The sequence below is a fragment of the Nicotiana sylvestris genome, chromosome 11 (genome assembly GCF_000393655.2).
Source record: "Nicotiana sylvestris chromosome 11, ASM39365v2, whole genome shotgun sequence".
NCBI lineage: Eukaryota > Viridiplantae > Streptophyta > Magnoliopsida > Solanales > Solanaceae > Nicotiana > Nicotiana sylvestris.
In genome coordinates, this window is record NC_091067.1 from 162,912,771 (window position 1) to 162,933,801 (window position 21,031).

The 21,031-nt window shown below is 34.8% G+C and overlaps 2 protein-coding genes across 2 annotated transcripts; both read right to left on the reverse strand.

The window, feature by feature from the left end:
- Positions 1-1,688: 1,688 nt before the first annotated feature.
- On the reverse strand, positions 1,689-10,033 carry LOC104239688 (extensin-2-like). The gene is made up of 4 exons (XM_070162241.1): positions 8,451-10,033; positions 5,353-5,574; positions 4,480-4,544; positions 1,689-3,099 (listed from the first exon to the last, which is right to left on the reverse strand). The coding sequence occupies exons 1-4, from the start codon at positions 9,459-9,461 to the stop codon at positions 1,941-1,943; spliced, it is 2,457 nt and encodes an 818-aa protein (XP_070018342.1). The 5' UTR covers positions 9,462-10,033; the 3' UTR covers positions 1,689-1,940.
- A 79-nt stretch (positions 10,034-10,112) lies between these two features.
- Positions 10,113-19,764, reverse strand: LOC104227824 (glucan endo-1,3-beta-glucosidase 4). Its single transcript, XM_009780158.2, has 9 exons — positions 19,568-19,764; positions 18,002-18,141; positions 16,527-17,774; positions 15,662-15,689; positions 15,429-15,573; positions 13,272-13,488; positions 12,068-12,141; positions 10,658-10,805; positions 10,113-10,411 (listed from the first exon to the last, which is right to left on the reverse strand). Exons 2-9 carry the CDS (start codon positions 18,063-18,065, stop codon positions 10,314-10,316), a joined length of 2,022 nt encoding a protein of 673 aa, XP_009778460.2. The 5' UTR covers positions 18,066-18,141; positions 19,568-19,764; the 3' UTR covers positions 10,113-10,313.
- Positions 19,765-21,031: the final 1,267 nt, after the last annotated feature.

The window sequence follows — 21,031 nt, forward strand, 5'->3', positions numbered from 1 at the left end:
GGACTACACCCGGTAAATTCCCCCAGTACTAGGTATTTACAATTGGGACTACGGATCAAGATTTTCGGTAGATCCCCGTGCACTATGAGTCGGACTACGGGACGACACCCAGGAGATCCAATGGATATTTACATTTGGGGACTATAGGACAGTATCCTGGGAGATCCCCGGTTGCTATCTCTGTGTAGAGTTACGTTCCTATTTGTAATTTTCTCTCTGTTGTATTTGTTATTATTCTTATTATCCTGTGTTACTTCATACTGTTAGTATTTAATTATATTGTCATATTCTATACTGTTTTACCTCGTTTTTCAGCTATAATCAGTAGGGCCCTGACCTTCCCCATCACTACTCGACCGAGGTTAGGCTTGGCACTTACTGAGTACTGTTGTGGTGTACTCATGCCCTTTCTGCGCATGTTTTTCATGTGCAGATCCAGGTTCTTCGGCTCAGCCCTATCATCCTTGAGGCGAGGCGATTCTTCAGAGACTTTGAGGTATATCTGCCGCGTCCGCAGACCAAGGAGTCCCTCTCCTTTCTCTCTAGTAGTTATTTCCCTTCTGTATTTACTTTGATCTAGACATTCTGGTGTTAGAGCACTATGTAGTATTCATAGCTTGTGATTTCATGAGATTCTGGGTTTTAGGAAGTTGTTCAGTTTTTGAGATCTTATATTAGTATATGCCGAGCGGCATCTTAAATGCTTCTATATTTGTTTATCTTCAGTTTTTATTAGTTTTTCCGCATTTGTTTTCTCTTTTTCAAAATTGTTAGGCTTACCTAGTCTTAGAAACTAGGTGCCGTCACGACAGTTCATGGAGGGCGAACTTGGGTCGTGACATTCATGATATAGTCGTCACCTTCTTCGAGCTTCGAGCTCCTAGATTGACTATTCTCGTTAGATTCTGTTGCATTGTACCATAAATCAGAAGTGAGAACATCGCAAGTGTAGTGTTTAGAACATTAGATGATCTCTTCTTTTCTGTTAAAGTGTTAGTGAGCTGAATTAGCCAGTACATATGCTGATGGGAGAAAATAGGGGCGCGTAAACTTACCCAAACACCCACTTATTATCCGGAGAGAACTTCAAATAATAGTAAGAAAATATTTCGTGATTCATTTACTTCTCATGAGGTACATATCACATCTTGTTTCCAAGATGTTTTTCTTCTCTTTCAATGTTGGATTGTTGATGTTGTAATTGATGTATTACATAAAGTTATTTTATTTTTCATAGTTATGCTAGAGTCTTTATATTTATGCTAATATTTTGACAATTTATTTTATTTTATAGTTTTATGATCTTAACGTATTTTTAACAATTTTTAAATTTTTCTACTATTTGTAGACTTATAAATTAGCAAAAATTTAAAGATTCATGGGACATACGTTTCGCCTTGTGCCCCGTCTTTTAATACAATACGTCAAACCTTAAAACTCAAATTGCGCCATTTTTGTGCTTTTCTAATTTTTAAAATCTTCTGGAAAACCGCGAAAAAGAGATCAACATTTCTTATTTTAGAATAGATAGGTTATAAACCATTTCGGGAAAAAGTTCTCAAGAGACCATCATCTTCATTTCACTAAGTTTGAATAAATGTTCAGAAGATATACTTATGGACCAATAAAAGAATACAGTCAGTTAAAAGTTAAAACATGCAATATTAGACAAAGAAGACGACAGAACTAAGAAAAGTAGAATGCAAAGAATTCCGATACAATGAGAACAATTGATGGAGATCTCGAGGATCTTACTTAAACCAAATAATAAATAATACAAATTATTAAAACAAAAGAACATTGAACACATAATAAGTAAACCCGATCATTTCGGGAAGCATACATCAAATTTTGGCAGAGGAAATGGAGTTGCCAAAAATAAGAGGACAAAAAGGAATTAGAAGTCATGGAAATGGCAGAAAATGACTGAATAATTAATATCAGTAGTAGGTTGGTGGAGGAGATGTTGATGGGGGTGGAGGTGAAACATAGGTGACGGATTGCTCGTACTTCTCAGGTGGTGGAGGTGAGGCATAGGTGGGAGTTTGCTTGTAATAGTTTGTCGGTGGTGGGGGTGAGTAATAAGATGGTAATTTTTCATAGGTCTTCGGTAGAGATGGCAAGTTGTAGGTTATAGGTGATTGCTCGTAGTATTTTGGTGGAGGTGGAGGAGATTTATAGGAAGGTGTAGATTCTTTATAGTACGGTGGAGGTGGAGATTTGTAAGAAGATGGTGATTGCTCATAGTATTTTGGTGGGGGTGGAGGTGACTTGTAATAAGGTGACTGCTCATAGTATTTCGGAGGAGGTGGAGGTGACTTGTAATACGAAGGTAATTTTTCATAATAAGCTGGTGGTGGTGGAGACTTGTAGTAAACTGGGGACTTGTAATATTTTGGTGGCGGTGGTGACTTGTAGTATTTAGAGGGAGCAGGCGATTTGTAATATTTTACTGGGGATGGTGACTTGTAATACTTTGTAGGCGATGGTGACTTGTAGTAGTTCTTTGAAGGAGCTGGTGACTTGTAGTATTTAGCGGGAGCTGGCGACTTGTAGTATTTAGCGGGAGCTGGCGACTTGTAGTATTTTGCGGGAGCTGGCGACTTGTTGTAGTTTGCGGGAGCTGGCGACTTGTAGTACTTTGTGGGAGCTGGCGTCTTGTAGTACTTTGCGGGAGCTGGCGACTTGTAGTACTTTGCGGGAGTTGGTACCTTGTAGTATTTTGCGGGAGCTGGCGACTTATAGTATTTTGCGGGAGTTGGCACCTTGTAGTATGTGGCAGGAGCTGGCGACTTATAGTATTTTACGGGAGCTGGAGATTTGTAGTATTTTACGGGAGCTGGTGACTTGTAGTAGTGCTTTGTAGGAGGAGGTGACTTATAGTAAGGAGTAGGTATATGATACTTGGGTGAAGATGGTGATTTGTAATACTTCTTAGAATTGTAAGAAGGTGAGGGAGAAGCATACCCGTAAGAGTAATCAGCAACAACAGTGCTAGCTACAAAGCAAATTGCCAAAGCAGCAGCAAGAAGAGGCCATTGCCCTAAATTCCCAAAGCTTCTCATTTTGCAACTATAGTGGGACAAGAGAAGGATAGAACTAAGACTTGTGTTGCATAGTTAAGTTGGGAACTCTAGTTTTTATATTGCAGCGAGACATCTTTCTTAACATTTTATGTAACTGCATCATGGTTAACCACTAAGATGATAGCAAAGTCCAAATAAAGACTAGGTCAATACTTAGTGGCAAGCACTTCTTTGGTGATTGAAAATTATAATTTAGAAAAAAAATATTAAAATCAAAATGAAAAAGAATAAGGTTGCCACGACTGGTATCGAATTGCTGAAGTAAAGGAACTGACTATTTGGCATTTTCCATGAGGGGGGATGAGGTTTCTTTCTTCTTTCCCCAAGCAAGAATGTATAAGTTGGTATGTAGATATAATTACGGTATATTGGACATGAAGTTCAAAAACATGAGGCTCTTGTCTTGTAAAATGCACGCCCAACGCTTGAGGCTCGTCCCATTATGTTTTGTGCAAACGAGTATAATTAGCCTTGTAAATCCAAATATTCCTTAACTAAATTTAACTCTTTAAAAGCCATCGTCATTTATCATAAATTAGAAGTCGAAATATTGCACCCAAAAAATGGGTCCTAATATTGTTTTGCATTAAGGACACTATAAGGGTGAATTTTGATGGAACCTTTCATCAGGAAAAAATAGTTATGTCTTAGCTAGGGGTGTATATAAGTTGGGTTGGTTTGGATTTTATAATTACCAAAGCAAACCAATTATGTCGGGTTATTAAATCTAAAAATCAAACCAAGCCAATAAAATTCGGGTTTTCAATCTCGATTTTTCTCGGATTTTTGGGTTATTCGGATTTTTTCGGATTTTTTCCCGATAAAATCTTCATAGCACAAAACATATAACTTGTGCTCAAAATATTTCTTTAATCCTAATAAGATACAACTATATAAGGTATTTTCCAAGAAAATAATACAAAATATGAGATGCGTCATGGCATTATCCTAAATTCAACAATAAACAAATAAAATTATGTAATATAAATATTGTTAATTAAAAAACCATGATAAAAATAAGAATAATCTAAAAGTACTAAGTCATGCTAAAATAAGTAGACTAATAAGGTAAATATTGCACGGGGCGCCTAATTGGTGCCCCATTTAACTTATACCCATTTTTTTAAAAACTTTTAACTTGTACTCACTTTATAAACAACTCCAGCCCCCTTTCTATTCCTTCTTCTTCTTCTTCTTTCTTTTTTTTGGGGGGGGGGGGTGGGGGGAGGGTTAATCCAGAGATCATTGTTATACAAAGTTCTGTTTTGCTTTTGCTTTTTCCACGGTCGAGCTATCTCTTTCGTTTTTAAATCAACTAATTATTCAAATAAGTATTCCAATTAGCCAGTTAGCCTAATATTTCTATGATCTGGATCAAGCAGTCAACGTTAACATTAGGTTGGTGTCTAATCCGCCCTTTTTCTTGTTCGACACAGCAGTTCCGTAGAAGAAACCAGACTAGCATTTTCATGTGTGAGACAAGAGCAAATTAGAAAAATTTCAGCTCTAGCCAGTTACAAAACAAAAACTTCAGCTCTAGAGCTGAAGTTCGCCAGTTACAAAACAAAACTTCAGCTCTAGAGCTGAAGTTCGCCAGTTACAAAACAAAGAGCTGAAGTTCGCCAGTTACAAAACAAAAACTTCAGCTCTAGAGCTGAACTTCACTCCCGTCTACCAGAATGCTGAGGTTTTGCGTGATTGCCTTTGCTACTTCAGCCCCGTATGCTGAAGTTATGCGAAAAAGCGAATACGCTTGCAATTATTTTTTCAAAGCGGGCACAAGTTAAAACGTGACACAAAAAACAGGTATAGATGCAAATGGGGAGTATTAATTACATGATTAAACTCTAAAGAAAAAATAAAATTAGATTATGCATTTTTATCTAAATTATTGCAAAACAAAAAATAGATATTCATTACATTGACGTTTGTAGTATTGAATTGAATGTCTTTTGTTAGCATTAGTATTGATTTGATTTCGGTTTGAGCTTTTTTAGCATTATAGGAATTTTTACCTCTTATAGCAAAGGTTAACACCTTATTTATTTTAAATAAATACCATTTTAAAAATTATATTCTATAGATACCTTTTAATGTTTATAGCAAAATATCTAATTTTGGTTACCTCCTACCCCTAAGCCACTAAATACGCTATTTAGTTACACTATTTTCTTTCTCTCTCTACTTTGATACATGACATTCTCTTCCCTCATTCCTTAAAAACACGATGTTCAATCTCAAAATTTCTCTCACCCACATCACCTACCATTAGCCACAAACGGTGATTTTCAATTTGACTTTTAATTGCAAGCAATCTACACCCAACTGCCCCACCTTCATTTCCTTCAACCTGCAATACTCTTTCGTAAACTCGAATCAAACCTTCTTGTCCTCTAGAAACTTCCATTACCCCCTCAACTTCTTCACTGTTATTATAGCTTATCCCTATTTTCTTGTCTATATTTGAGTCACCAGTGATGTTTATAACCTGTTCATGGCAATTTGGTAAGGATCTTCGAACCGGATTTTCCATCTGGTTTGAGTTTCGAGATTCTTAATTACACCGCCGGTAATTAAACCACAAACAAATATGCAAATTCTGCTACAATGGTAATGCGTGGGAACAATGAGATTCAGGATTTTTGCTCGACGGCGGATTCGCCGGAAATTAGTGTTTGTTCTTGAACAGAGACGACGGAGTTTGGGGCTGAGCAACTTGATTTTTTGTTAATATATTTCAATGTATTTTTAACGTATCACGCTGTATTTTCATGTATTTTATTGTATTCATTGTCTTTTTTTCATTGTAATTCATTGTATCTCGCTATATTTCATGTATTTCATTGTATTCACTGTCTTTTTTTTCATTGTATTTCAATGTATCCCGCTGTATTCTATGTATTCCATTGTATTCACTGTCTCGCTATATGCCATGAATGTATTCATATGTTTTTTTAATTAATATAATTTATGTATTCAGATGTATTATATAATTTCTCTGAAGATTGCTATGTTTTTAGGGTATTTTTCGGTTGATAATCTTTTTTATAACTGGAAATACAAAATTTGTGTGTTATAATTGAGTTTGTTGAGTTATATTAGGAGTCTATTATGTTAATTGATTCACTTTCCGTTTAAAAATAGTGTAATCCCCTGTTTCACGCCATGAATACAGTCGGATACAGTTTAATACAATAATCTATCCAGCTCTAAGCCCATGTTTCACGCCATAAATATAGTCAAATACACTCGAATACAACAATTGATTAGCTGGACTTCCCTGATTCATGCATATTTTTGTTATTGTATTCATGAATACAGTAGCTTAAATACACCTAATAAATCTTATAACAACAGAAAACGTATCTACAATCCGTAATATAGCAAATGGTATCTATAGATATCTAATTACTACTAAAAGACAGTGCTTTATGAAAATTTCTCTTTAAGTTACTAATATTATATAATGGCTATAAAACTTATTGGAAATTTGGAACATTCAAAAGTTTTAAGTTAAACCTTGAAATAATATCTTAAATGATTAAATTATGAAAAAGTTTAAGAAATATTTATAAATTACATCATAATAAGTATATTTATATATTAAATATATCTAAAATTTCTATATATGTAATGTCGGGTTGATTTGGTTTCGGTTTGACTTTCTTTAGTTAAAACCAAACCAAACCAATTATGGTCGGGTTTTTTTTTCCAACACCAAATCATATCAAAACCATATTCGGGCTTTTTTTCTCGGTTTGACTCGGATTATCAGGTTGGTGCGGTTTGTCGGTTTCCTTTGTAGACCCTTGGTCTTTAACTTTTGCAAGGTCTTCATAATTACGGTCTATATTTTTTTTCTTCAAGTTCTGCTCTTTTAATTATTCTGTTCCGGTTGATAATAATAGTTTCCTTCTCATTTCATGGGGTGTGAAAGCTCTAACTGTTAGAAAATAACAATTTACAAACAACTATATCAAAAGTTCTCTTTTATTGACGAATCATAGTATTGTAAGATGTTTGTTAATTTATTAACCAGTTGGAAGCACACCGTGCTGGAGTTGAATTATGTAATTGTAATTATTCATGTAAGGCTAAGTTACCATTTCTGATTTATCTAATCTAATATTTGATTGCATCTTAAACAAGAAATTTAGTAATATTAATATTAGTCTTTAACAAACTAGATGGTTTCTTCCTACCGAAGCCAAGTTGGTTAGAGTTACTCGGGTACATGTACAGGTGGGAGGTGCCAAATACACGATTTCTAGAACATGGTGCACCACTAAGGAAAGGAGCAAAAAATAAGTATTAAGTGGGAATTGATCCTTATTCCTTGAGTAAATAACTCATTATCCAACTAAGTGCATTATTCAGCCTTTTGAAGTATAGGGCCAGCGGATAAATTAGACGAATTCTAGAAAATACATACTTAAAATACCTAATTTGGCAGAGAGACCGTAAGTTCATGTGCTCCATAATCTGAGCTATAAATCCGCCCCTTAGATATACAGCGTAATAGTCAATGTATGTGTAAACTGACTTGTACCCATTCGTCATCAAAATGGAGAAAATTTTAAATTAGTAGTATGAAGAAAGTGTTTCTCGACTCATTTACCTCTCCATAAATACTTCACACTTTGTTTCAAAGATAACTCTTGTTTTCTTTTGATGTTTGGATTGTTTGGACATTGTAGTTGATCGTATATCATGGTATTATACAAAGTTATTGTAACTTAAAAATTAGCAAAATTTAAAAGATTCAAGGGCTTACACGCCATGTCTGGAAATTTATATCTCGCCTTGTGTCCCTGTCTTTTAATACACTATGTCAAATATTTTTTATTTTGGAAGTGTGCCATTTTAGCCTTTCAATTATTTTCTTACATCTTTGGAAACTGTTAAAACAGATTAATATATTCGTAGGTTAGCAATTCTTTAGCGGATAGGCTATAAACCATTCTTGGGAAAAAATAATTCTCAAGACACAATACCACTTCATTTCAACTAAGTTTGAATATATGTCATGAGGTATTCTTATGGAACAACGAAAGAATTCAGTCGATTAAAGCACGCATTATTAGACAAAGAAGATGACAGAATTAAGAAAAGTAGAATGCACAGAATCTCGATATAATGAGCGGAATTGATGGAGATCTGGAGGATCTTACTTAAATCAAATAATAAATAATACAAATTATTAAATAGAAGAACATTGAACACACAATAAGCAAAAGCCGATCATTTCGGAAAGCATAAATCAAATTTTGGCGGAGGAAATGGAGTTGCTAAAGATAAAGAGGACAAAAAGGAATTAAAGTCATGGAAATGGGGGAAAAGATTGAATAGTTAAAATTAGTAATAGGTTGGCGGAGGAGATGCTGATGGGGGTGGAGGTGAAGCGTAGGTGGCGGATTGTTCGTACTTCTCAGGTGGTGGAGGTGAGGCATAGGTGGGAGTTTGCTTGTAATAGTTCGCTAGTGGTGGAGGTGAGTAATAAAATGGTGATTTTTCATATGTCTTTGGTAGAGATGGCAAATTGTAAGTTATAGGTGATTGCTCAAAGTATTTTGGTGGAGGTGGAGGAGATTTATAGGAAGGTGTAGATTCTTTATAGTATGGTGGAGGTGGAGATTTATAAGAAGATGGTGATTGCTCATAGTATTTTGGTGGGGGTGGAGATGACTTGTAATAAGGTGACTGCTCATAGTATTTCGGAGGAGGTGGAGGTGACTTGTAATATGAAGGTGATTTCTCATAATTAGCTGGTGGTGGTGGAGACTTATAGTAAACTTGGAACTTATAATATTTTGGTGGAGGGGGTGACTTATAGTATTTAGAGGGAGCAGGTGATTTGTAATATTTTGTTGGGGATGGTGACTTGTAATACTTTGCAGGCGACGGGGATTTGTAGTACTTTGCCGGCGATGGCGACTTGTAGTAATTCTTTGAAGGAGCTGGTGATTTGTAGTATTTCGCGGGAGTTGGTGACTTGTAGTACTTTGCGGGAGTTGGTGACTTGTAGTACTTTGCGGGAGATGGCGACTTATAGTACTTTGCGGGAGATGGCGACTTATAGTACTTTGCAGGAGATGGCGACTTGTAGTAGTACTTGGCGGGAGCTGGCGACTTGTAGTAGTATTTTGCGGGAGTAGGTGATTTGTAGTACTTTGAAGGAGCAGGTGATTTATAGTAAGGAGTCGGTATATGATACTTGGATGGAGATGGTGATTTGTAATACTTCTTAGAGGCATAAGAAGGTGAGGGAGAAGCATACCCATAAGAGTAATCAGCAAAAACAGTGTTGGCTACTATGCAAATTGCCAAAGCAGTTACAAGTAAAGGCCATTGCCCCAACTTTCCTAAGCTTGTCATTTTGCTTATGCAGCCAACAATACTTAGAGAAAGAATGAAAAGATCTTAAACTTGTCTTGCATATTGAGTAGGGAGCTCTGGTTTTATATAGCAATGTGACATCCTTAGTTTCCTCAATGCAATGCCTTCATGGTCACCCACTAAGATAATAGCAAATTCCAAATAAAAACACCATTTGGTGATTCTGGTGACTGAAATAATAATGTAGTATTTAACACTAATAAAAATAAATTTAAATAATTAAAAAGCTGTCAGGATACCACTTGAGTTATGGCATCCTACTATCAAAGTAAAAGGTTGACTTTTTCTTTAAAAATAAACAGAAAAAGGGGGGATTTCTTTTTGTTCTTCTATCAACTACATACCACTAAGTATCGAACATGGAGTTCAAGGAAAACAGTGAATGCACACACAAGAGAAACCACATATATATCTGGATCTGAGAGCCCCTTATCCCAAACCTAAAACTTCACGTTAGACTCTCCTTAAGGAATCCAAGATTATTCCAATTTTGGGTAAAACCTGCCCTCAAGTTTCTCTGCTTCCATTGATTCAGCCTTAAGGACTTGTAAATGAAGCAGTGTGAAGAAATGAACAAATCAAATAAAACAAATAAGGCCACTGGGCTCAACGAAAAGTTGAAAAATTAGCTACCAGAAGTCTAATTTATCTATATATTTTTTTGATTGGTAAGTCTAATTTATCTATATACAGGCATTAAGTTTAAATATCGGCTACAAGTCTACAACAGCTCCTCATTGTCTGTTAACTAGTAAAGCTAGGGAGAATTTCAAACTAAGCAGGGGGCTGACCAGAACTTGTTAAGAAAATTCCACATTGAATTCATTTTTTTCACCTTGCAAATCGCAGTGTCCATTCTGTAGCTATTTCATCATGTTTGGCTTTATCTTCAAAGTATAAGTGTGCAATACCAGGAACAACTGGCTTATCTGCAAGAATCAGGATCAAAAGATAATACCATCAGAATGCAGAAAAAAGGTGGTTATTATATTCATATAGTTAGCCCATTGAAACCAAATAATTGGAAGGACTTCCAGCATGAACCTGTAAGCGCTTTCGTCAAACAATACATGTGCCTTTTGTTATGCATTTTTTTTTCATAAAATTAACATATTTTTGTCTATTTTACTTCGGTTGAGAGAGGGCAAAGGACTGCGGATAGGATACGAACTTACAGGTTTCTGGAGTGGTGAACATTGATCTCAGAGCAAGTAGTACTTTCGAGATTGTTAATGCTGGACTCCAGTTATCTGTTAGGATGTCCAAGCTAACATTTCCAGAAGGCTCAACATTGCAATGATATATGCGAGTTTTGAATACAACCTGCAAAAGCTTGAGGTCAGAATGAAAAGAAAAGGGACCTAAAAGATAATCTCCAGGGAATGTTTCCACGCCAGATTCAGCTGATAAACAAGAAATATTATTAAGTGTGTGAAGATGATTTTTGTTTATCGGCTGAATTTGGCAGTGGAAATGTTTCAAATGAAGGCACCCATGTCTTTTGTTCAGATTAAACAATAAACACTATGTTCTTGAGAAGCATAGTACTGTATAAAGGTGAAAATAACTATACATATACCAGATCTTACGGAATTCATTCCTCACTTTACTCGTTTATTCTACACCAACCCAAAGTTTAGGAAGAAGCACATTTATCATTAATTTATGAATTTACTGGAATTGGTCGCATAGAGAATGATTTTGTTTCATGGCATAATTCACTTCATTTTCTGGTTCCGCAGCCGTTCTCTTTGTTGTCCTCTTCAAGCAATAATGCAGATTGATCATTTTAAACACAAACCATAAAGAAGATTATACAAGTACGGAGGAAATCATCATTAGCTCAAGTTTCAGCCTTTACACGGAGATAAATCAGGAGAAACAAGAATGCACCAGCAAGAAACTTAGCACTCAAATCGAACATCACAGCACAATTTCCTAGAATTCTTATCTGTGTGTAACCTTTTGTCTCAGAATTACAATGGCTAAAGAAGCTTCTATTATCCACCATGATGGTACTCTGCAGGTAAAGAACATGAAAACCCAAAAATATTTGAATTACCATTTTAAGGCATGGCAACCTCAAAGTCCTCAGAAACAATGTTTAGGATTCATGAAAGAATTTACATCTTTAAAAGATCAATGTCCAGCTATTGTGTGATACCTTCATCAAACATGTGAAGAAATATATAGAAGATTCATCAAGAGCATTAAGTTCCAGAGTGCTCATACATTTACACATGACCCAAAAATAGAGAACATAAGTGACAGTTTTCATAAAGGAAGGGAAGCAATCAAGCGACTATTTTATGGGAGGCAATTCTCTATAATAGCAGTTACCATTTCTTATGTTAGTTTTATTCAGCAGAAAGTACACTGCAAACATTTTATCAGAAGAGGGTGAACACGAAGCTTTGTGCAGGGCTTTTCAGCCCGTACTAGATTTAACATTTATATCAGAAGACAGAGTTTCTATTTATTGGAAATTTTTCATTCAGACAAAATAGAACAATAGATGCCTTGCTTAAAAAAAGGTACAACACTATATGCACAATACATTCACTAAGGCATATTCTTCAACATACCTTTGGAGGTTTAAATGGATAATCAGAAGGGAAGGTTATATCGAGAAAATATATTCCACCCTCATAAGGTGTTCCTGCAAGAAACAGGAAGATATTCAGTCCGTGAAGCACCAGGAATTCTTCAGTGAATCGAAGCAAAAAAATAATTATCTATCTAATTATCCAAAAATCAAGCAGAAGTATACAATCAAACTTAAAAACCCAAATTCATGTAAACCCGATAAATAAACCAAGTGCTAAAAAATTGTTATCCCGAGCATATTTAGAGCTGCCATGGAATTCAAAGAAGCACTTGTAGCAGCACTCAGTTTGCAAAAACAAAATGTATATTTAGCCAGCTTTAAAAGAAACCAGACAATAAGCACAGCCACATCAACATGAAGAATACAATAATCACTTTCATCAGAAATAGCATTTTCATTTCCTATTATTTAGAGATTCAAGATACATTAACAGTAAGGTTTCGACCTACGTGTTATACATCATCAGGCCAATTCAACAAATAAGCTTATGGAGTACCTTGCCGTGAAGGATTTAAATAATTATTGGATTCAAGTCTCACCACGACTCATTAACAAAAAAAGTATCTCCATGTGCTTGGCCCCTACAAGAATCAGGCCACACAGGATTTGGAGTTTTTTCTTTTTCTTTTTTCGGAAAAATCATGAGAGTAAGTGATAATACACACATGAATAAATAAATAAAAGCATCGTTTATCTTCTAAATGATGGAGTGACACACTTCAACACCGAATTGGTCAATCTACTCTAAGTCAATCCAACACACTTAAATTGGACTTGAGTATTACCGTTTGGACGATATTCGAATTTCAAGCTGAAGTTAAAATGAATAGTTTTTGTGGAAGTTCAATTGTGTTTGGACGCGAATTTCACTTAAAAAAACAGATATATGAGCCGAAACCAGCATTTCACTTGAAATATACCTTCAAAAAACTATTTCAATATTTCTCTTGAAGTTCACTATGTGCAAATTCTAAAATACTGAATTGCAAGTTTGCAAATACTGTATAATAGTACTTATGCCCAAAGGGGACTAAGTATCCAACTTTACGCTTCAAACCCTAACACTTCACAGTATAATCCTTCAAAAAAAAAAAAAATCAACACTTTGTAATACTGATCCACAAGAAAAAGAAAGATTAACTCCTTGTAGCTAAACAAAGAGAGGGAAATAGAAGACTGACCAGGTGGGCCGAAGAGGGTAGCAACCCAATGGTAAAGATTATCTCCTTTAGGCCCAGCTGCACAATCTGGTGGTGCCTCTATGCTTAGTTCAGTCATTTCCTTCTGTATTCTCTTACCGGAACTAGACACCGACGTCGTCGACGGCCATGTTCTTCCTCCACTACTACTACCGCTGATTCCTATTCCGCCCGACGGAGCTCCGCCGTACATTGAAGATTATCTCTCAGTCTATCGAAGTGGATTGCTTTCTGCTTCTATTGCATTCTTGTCTTTATTCCATACATTATGTAGGTGTTTGGCCATAAGTTTTTGCAAGCTTTTTTCCAAAAAAAAAAAAAAAAAGTTTCAAATATATGTCTTTTTGAGAGATGTTGATTTATCAAAATTCCAAATCCCAAATATAGCTTAAGATCTCTTTTTAAGATCTCAAATATATAAGTTTATGTCGTAATCTCAAATTAATATACAATAATAAATAGGTTCACAGTTAGATATTTATAAATATTTAATAAATAATTTTAATAAACCAATTGGGACCTTTTAGCTAAAAAAAATTAACATGTCAAAACTTACTCCAGAATTCATGTTCAATCACATTTATAATTTCAAATCAAACTTCACCCAAATCAATTTTTTCAAAAAATATTTGAAAATCTATGTCCAAATGGGTCCGATATATGCAATAATTCACAAGGAATAATGCATATTCGTGGTTTAAATATTATCTTCTAAGTTTTCCCAATTACTTATATTTTAACTTATTGTAACAAATTATGGATCATTACATTTTGACAATTATCTTTTAAGTATAAATTAAGGATGTATATAAATGTTAAACTCTTTCTTTTTAGTAGTAGACAATTTGGTACTTAGACTCGTTTTGAGTTTCAAATGAGGCTTTAATTTTGTCCCTAGACATATTAGGGAAGAACAGGAATTTTTTGCTAGCATTGGGGGATTTTGACAATGATTTAATTAAAATTTTATAAAAAGAAAAGATGAAAGAGAATACTCCATAGTTTATTGCTTGGCATACATAATTCTTTGGAGAATTACCAAAAATAATTGTTGTTTAAAAAATATTATGGTACATAGACCAAGTCAATAAGTATATCTAATGTATATTTTCACATGACATTTATTATCTTTCTATAATAATTTTGTTTGGCCAAACTTATGCCTTCAGAAGTATATTTATCGATTAAACTCGACCGACTAGTGTTATACAAAATAAAATACTAAAAAGCATATAGATCTCCTACATGACTAAAAGACTCTTAGAAATTAGTAAGGGTGGACAAACCTGAAATCCAAATTTTTTGAATTTTTTGTTTAGATTTTCGAATTACGAATTGAATTTTAAATTTAACTTTTAAAATTATTGGATTTCGCACTGAACATTGGATTTAGTACTTCGAATTTTTTGGATATTCGAAAATTCAAAATTCTTATACTTTATGCCCCAAAAAAATTTCGACTAGAAAGTAAGATAGAAGAGGGAGTAAGAGAAAAATTTACCCCATTATCCATGTCAATAATAATAAATAACACGCTAGCTATTAAATATTATCTCATATATTCAATATCAATTACTATGCTAATGTGAGAATACTTTTTATTTGGACATAATTTTACCATTTCTATTTCTTATCGGGCTTATTAATGTCTCTATTGTATTTTATTTTTTTATAATAACTTCATTACTTGAATACTTCAGTTAGATGATTATGGTGAGAATGAGAAATTTTCAGGCAATTTAACATGAATATTTCATTCGGATATTCATTTTTGTAAAAAGAAGAAACATCTCAACTTACAAGCTCAAAACCCAAAATACAAATTATCCAAACCAAAATCGAACTTAAAAAATTGGATCCAATCCGGATTGTCATTTCTTCAGTTCGAAAACAGAAAATCTAAACCGAATTTTCATATGCAATCTGAGCTGCCCACCCCTAAAATTTAGTAAACATGTAACATGACTAAAGTGGATCTCATCAACAAGGATAAATATCAAAAAATGAATTTCAATCATCTGGTTGGTGTCAGAGACAGATATCAATCATCTAAACTGACTACTGAAATGGTTCAATTTTCCTGCAAACTACAAGGGAATCAAAAAGGCAAAGAACTGACTTCTAAAGAAGCTATTAAACAAAATGCACATTCACATCAAGCATCAACAAAGCAGAAAATACAGCCAATGTATACACGATAACAGTTGCTCGAATCGTTGGACCCTGAGAAGTCGGACTGATAGGTCCAAATGCTGCCGGAGGAAACAGCCCACCTGGAGTCGAACTATCGAATAAAAGAAAGCAATTTAGCACAGAGAAGCAATATTTTTGCAATTTACCATGCACACATATACTTAGTTTAGTAATCTCACCTTCCTGTAAATTTACATGTTTTGGAACCTGCACAAGGATAACCATCAAATGAGTCAAGCTTTAGGTAAGAAAGCAAAAAAGTGGTTCTGATAACATACACAGAGGATGAAAAGGGTTGCGATTTCAATGCATATTGTCTAGATCATTATCTTTCATAGCACCGAGCCTTTCTTACGTGTTAGTGCTATCGTTTTTCATCTATTTTCTAGTACTTATGATTCTGTTATTATTTCTATGCTTTCTACTGTTGGTACTGATATATTGTCTTTTTCGTCTGCTTGAGCGAGGGTCTATCGAAAACAGTCTCTCTACCCCTTGGGATAGGGGTAAGGTCTGCGTATACTCTACCCTCCCCTGACTCCACTTGTGAGTTTTTACTGGGTTGTTGTTGTTGTCGTCTAGATCATTATCGACGATTTTGCAAGTGTGATCCGGACAAGGGGCCAAAAGGGGAAAAAAGAAAGAAAAAGAAAACGAAAGAGCAAAAGAGCTTCATGTAGACTAAAATACAGAGACGGCATGTTGAAATGTTATTTAGAAATATACGGCTAGAAGCATTTTGCAATATTGTACAAACGCATACTTTGCATTTTAATCAATGTGTAGAAACTTAGAGAACCGTTGCCACATCTGTAAGAAATTAAATAGATATAAGTTGATTAACTTTGCAAAATAAGCAATGCTCCACTACCATATCTCATACACAAACATTTGAAAAAAAGTAATGTCATTCATCTAATGTAGCCATAATAAAAGTGACGAGAAAGGACAAGATAACTAAAGAAAAGAGTCAGTAGTCTCTCCGAACTCATTGTAAAGACAAAAAAGAAAATACATACTAAAACACCAACTATGGTAACTTACTTGGATCTTGTGTTGTCGTTGTTGCTGTACCATCAAAATCGCATGTTCCACCAAGACTTCGCATTCTCTGATAATAGTCATTGTACGCATAAGAAGCATGATTTTGCAACGTATCTGGAAAATAACAAGGCTGTCCAGATTGAATTGCACTGCAATTAGCATGTCCCTGGCCACAAGCCCAGTTAATTCCATCTTGCAGTTTGTTCTCATCTGCACCCTTTTTCGCTATACAGAAAACTGCAGTAGAATTGTCTGAAATACCGGCCGAGGAACCCAAGCTAAGGGAATAAATCTCGCTCCCATTTGTAGAAAAGATACCCCAGCTTCTTTCCGATATCGGTCCAGGTCTTTTGTCTTCATTGAACATCTCGTAAATAAAGGTGTTAATGGGATTTTTTGGTTGACTAGGTGGGCCAGTATCATTTGAAACACGCCGAATCAGGTTATTATTAAATGTTTCGGCATTTTCCTTAGAAGCATCAGGCTCATTGGCACCACCATCCCACGGCCAACCAGTCTCGGTCACAACAATTGGGATATCGGAAAAGTTGAGGGCTGCTATAGAGTTGTATGCAGCATCAACTAAAGCATCAAACATACTTACATAGTGAAACAGGGTGTTTGGATCAACAATTTGCTTCACTGCGGAGAGTGGTTGGAAAAGAGCATATTCAATCGGAAAGATTCCATCGGAGTGCACGTATTCATAATATGGATAAGCATTCAACATGAAGTATGAGTTTGTGTTTCTTAGAAACTGAAGGATCTGGAAGATTGTTGAGTTCCAAGAAGAATTGAAAGTGGCAGTGGAAGGAGGAAATGCCCTAGCAATCACGTCCATAGATTGCGGGGTTGAAACTTTTACTTGGTGATTAAGTTGTGAAGCCACTAATGCTTTATGCAAGTAATTCATAGCGGGAACCAAAACCGGTGCAGCGTTTGGGATTGCGGTGAGAACTTCACTACCCACGGCAATAGCCGTAATATTTGTAGAGGGCATGTAAGCTGCTACATTTTTATTTACCCAAGCAGCTGCAGCTGATGGAGATTCTCCGATCCCTAAGACTTCATCATTTGTAACACCAATAATAACTTCGATACTAGAGTTGGCTAACGCATTCAACATATGAGCATCAGCATTAAATAGGCGCACATGAGTTATTTGATTAACTTTGAGGAGTGCAACCACATCCGAAGCTGGCGGTAAATTTGAAACATCGGTGCCAATGTTTATTCCAACAAATGCACCTACAATTTTGAAATAACATACACATTAAAACTCCAAACAAATCAAATCAAGGACAATACGTAAAAAGCTCAGCTGTTGGATCCTATTACAAATGAATCACATGAACAACAGAAAATCAAAACACAAAAAACAGGAACAACTAAGAACATAATCAAGTAACCAATGCTCTGAATCACCATACAAATATTAGATTATTATGCTGATAAGTAGAAACTTAAAGCATTACCTGTTACATTTGAGATGAGGAAAGAAAATAGTATGGATATCGCAAGCCACGGTTTGAGCATCATCAGAAGTATCCAAAATTTATAACTCTAGTATCAATCGGCCTGCACTGTTGCTTCAGACGAGGTTTGTCAAGAGGTTCTACAGGAAATAGAGTACAAAAATTAACGCGAGTTTCATTGAAAAGAAAGATGAACTCGGAAGTATGACTGCCTCAAAAATGTAGGTCGATTATTAACTCCAAATATAAACAGAAATGCAAAACCTAACAGGCAAAACACTTCTCCCCAATAAAACTGGCCCAAGATATCTAAAAAATGAGCAAAGAAATTCAAAAAGTGAAGACTTTTATAAATTTAACTATATCCATCAAAGGCAGAATTCTTATTAAGAGAGTTCAACCACTGTAAAAAAACTTTGGAATAGATGCTCTAACATTAGTTAACGGTTACCTTCTACATCATTGGGTTTCTCCTAATAGCATTAACCGGGAATTAGAGAACCCACCAAACGAATATGAAACAAGGTATAGACGTGCGAGGAGCTCAAGAGTGATAATAGAACTCTTTTCTCTCCAGCTTGTTGACTGTGCCTAGAGCATGGGATTTTGTATAACAAACATGAACTCTACTAGAAGAATAATACAACAACAACAAACCCAGTGATTTCTCACAAGTGGGGTCTGGGGAGGGTAAGATGTACACAGCCTTACCCCTACCCTGGAAGGGCAGACAAGCTATTTCCGATATACCCTCGGATGGAAAAAGGATGAAAAAAGTAATGGCAACAAGTAGGAACAACAGCAAGATAAAAAAAGACCGAAGCCAAGAAAGCAGTTAAACTCTAGGTAGTAATAGCAATCTACTAGAAGTCCAGAAGAATATACACGATATTCCCAGTCCCACCCCCAGCAATAAGAAAAAGGAAGGCACACTCTCATAACACAAGAAATCTTAGCATATTATTCCACTAAAGGATGTCTACTGTCTAGCGAATCCAGATTTCCAGCAGTGACAACTCCAGAGCAAAAGACCAGCACTTAATGCAGTCTAATTCATTAAACAAAGACCTAACAAAAGATTCAAACTTTTGGCAGTTTAGAATGCTGGTTTTCCTAAATAATAGATCACAGGATTCCCCAAATATTTGACATTTCAGTTTCAGTTATCTAATTCTTGGTACACAAATAGTGTCATGTACTTATTAGTCCACTTCAGGGTAGTTTAAAAACAACAGAAAATGTCACTACAGAGGTAACATTGATTAAGATATTGTGCTTTATCAGTTCATAAGACCAAAAACAGTGTTCAAAACCACAAAACACTCACTCTCATAAGAGCAAAAACAGTGTTCAAAGAACTAAACTTTATCAAAAACTAACATTATCTAACACCTTAAAAAGCATAGACAACACCAAAATCCAAGAAATATTAAAAGATTAAGAAACCCTTTACAAATTTAGCCTCAACTTCAAAACCCCACATCTCAAAACTGCTTTTAAACACACAACATTTCAAACAGAAGCATTAATGAAGAAGCAGAAGAAAAAACACAAGAAATAAAGTACCTTAATTGAACTTCTGCTCCACTGAAGCAAACAAAGAAAATCTACTAACCAAGATCCTATAAAAGTTAGTAAACTCAAACAGTCAAATGTAAAACACAGACAGTTTAGAGACAAAGCTGTCAACCCAAAAACAAATTTTCAAGAAAAAGCTGAAAACCCCTTTAACTTCTCTTCACTTTAGGTACAAAAACAAAGGAATGAGTGGTCATAAAATTACCTAAAGGAAACTGGAACAACACAGGACACTAGTCTACTGTAGTAACTTCAGTACCCCAAAATGAGCTGTTCATTTATTACTACATAAGTAATTATTGCTAAATACCATTAACCATCTTGCTTAAAGATTTAATCTTTAGCCTTAAAACTATTACTAATATATAAAAAACAAAAACACCCGCGTACACTATGAACCAAACAAATTATTTTATTCATGTCATTGTACATATCCTCAATAAAAAGATTATTTTTTTCATACTATATGACAAGAAAGTATAAAGAGACCTTAAATGTAGAGCTTGTGCTAATCTCAACTCTAGAACTTTACAGATACTGTGTACTACCATTTTTTGTTTTTTTACTTGTCTTTAGATGGATGAAATAAAAATATAAATTTCTTGGAATATGGAAAAGGCACAAAAAAGTAAAAGAAAAAAAGGTTTTTCTTTTTGCATTTTTTTTATTTTCTAGATCTTAAAGATTCTTGAGATCTGGGGACAGAGATTTTGAGACATATCGAGATTTTCGCCTTATGTCTAGCTTAACACAATCTAGTGGTACATTCCCTTAAATTCCTCTTTGTTTTATTTTCTTTTTTATTTATTTGATTAAACAAATGGGGGATAAATGTTTTTATCTTAAACTTAAAATAAAGTAAAAAGAAAGGGCCTCAATAATTTCAGGTTGAGGAAAAAAAACAAGAGAAAATGAAAAGTCTATAGTATAAGAATGTGGTAAAATGATTGAGTATTTATGAATAGATTCCTATCTTTTTCCTTTAGTTGAAGCCAACTAAGCATGTGTGTACTAAGGACTTGGAGGTATGGGCTCTTAGAATTCAAACACAAAAACAACAATAAAAGAACATAATAGACAACACCAGATTGTGATATATAAAGTCCATTTCTATGTTACAGCAGTATCGTTCTATCATTTATGTTTGTCACAATAACAATAACAACAATTCAGTAAAATTTTACCAATTATGTCCGGAGAGACAAGAGTATACGCAGACCTTACCCTTACCCCAAAAAGGTAAAGTAGGGATGTGCATTTGGATCGGATATCCTAAATCCGAACTGATCCACTCAATTTCGGATTTCGAATTTCGGATTATGTTTATTAAAATTTACGATATCCAGATCGGATTCGAATTGATATAATTTTAACCCGATCCAATTTGAAATCTGAAATTATTAGGGCATGTATAAATACTAAACTTTAATTTCGGATAGTAAGTACTTCCTT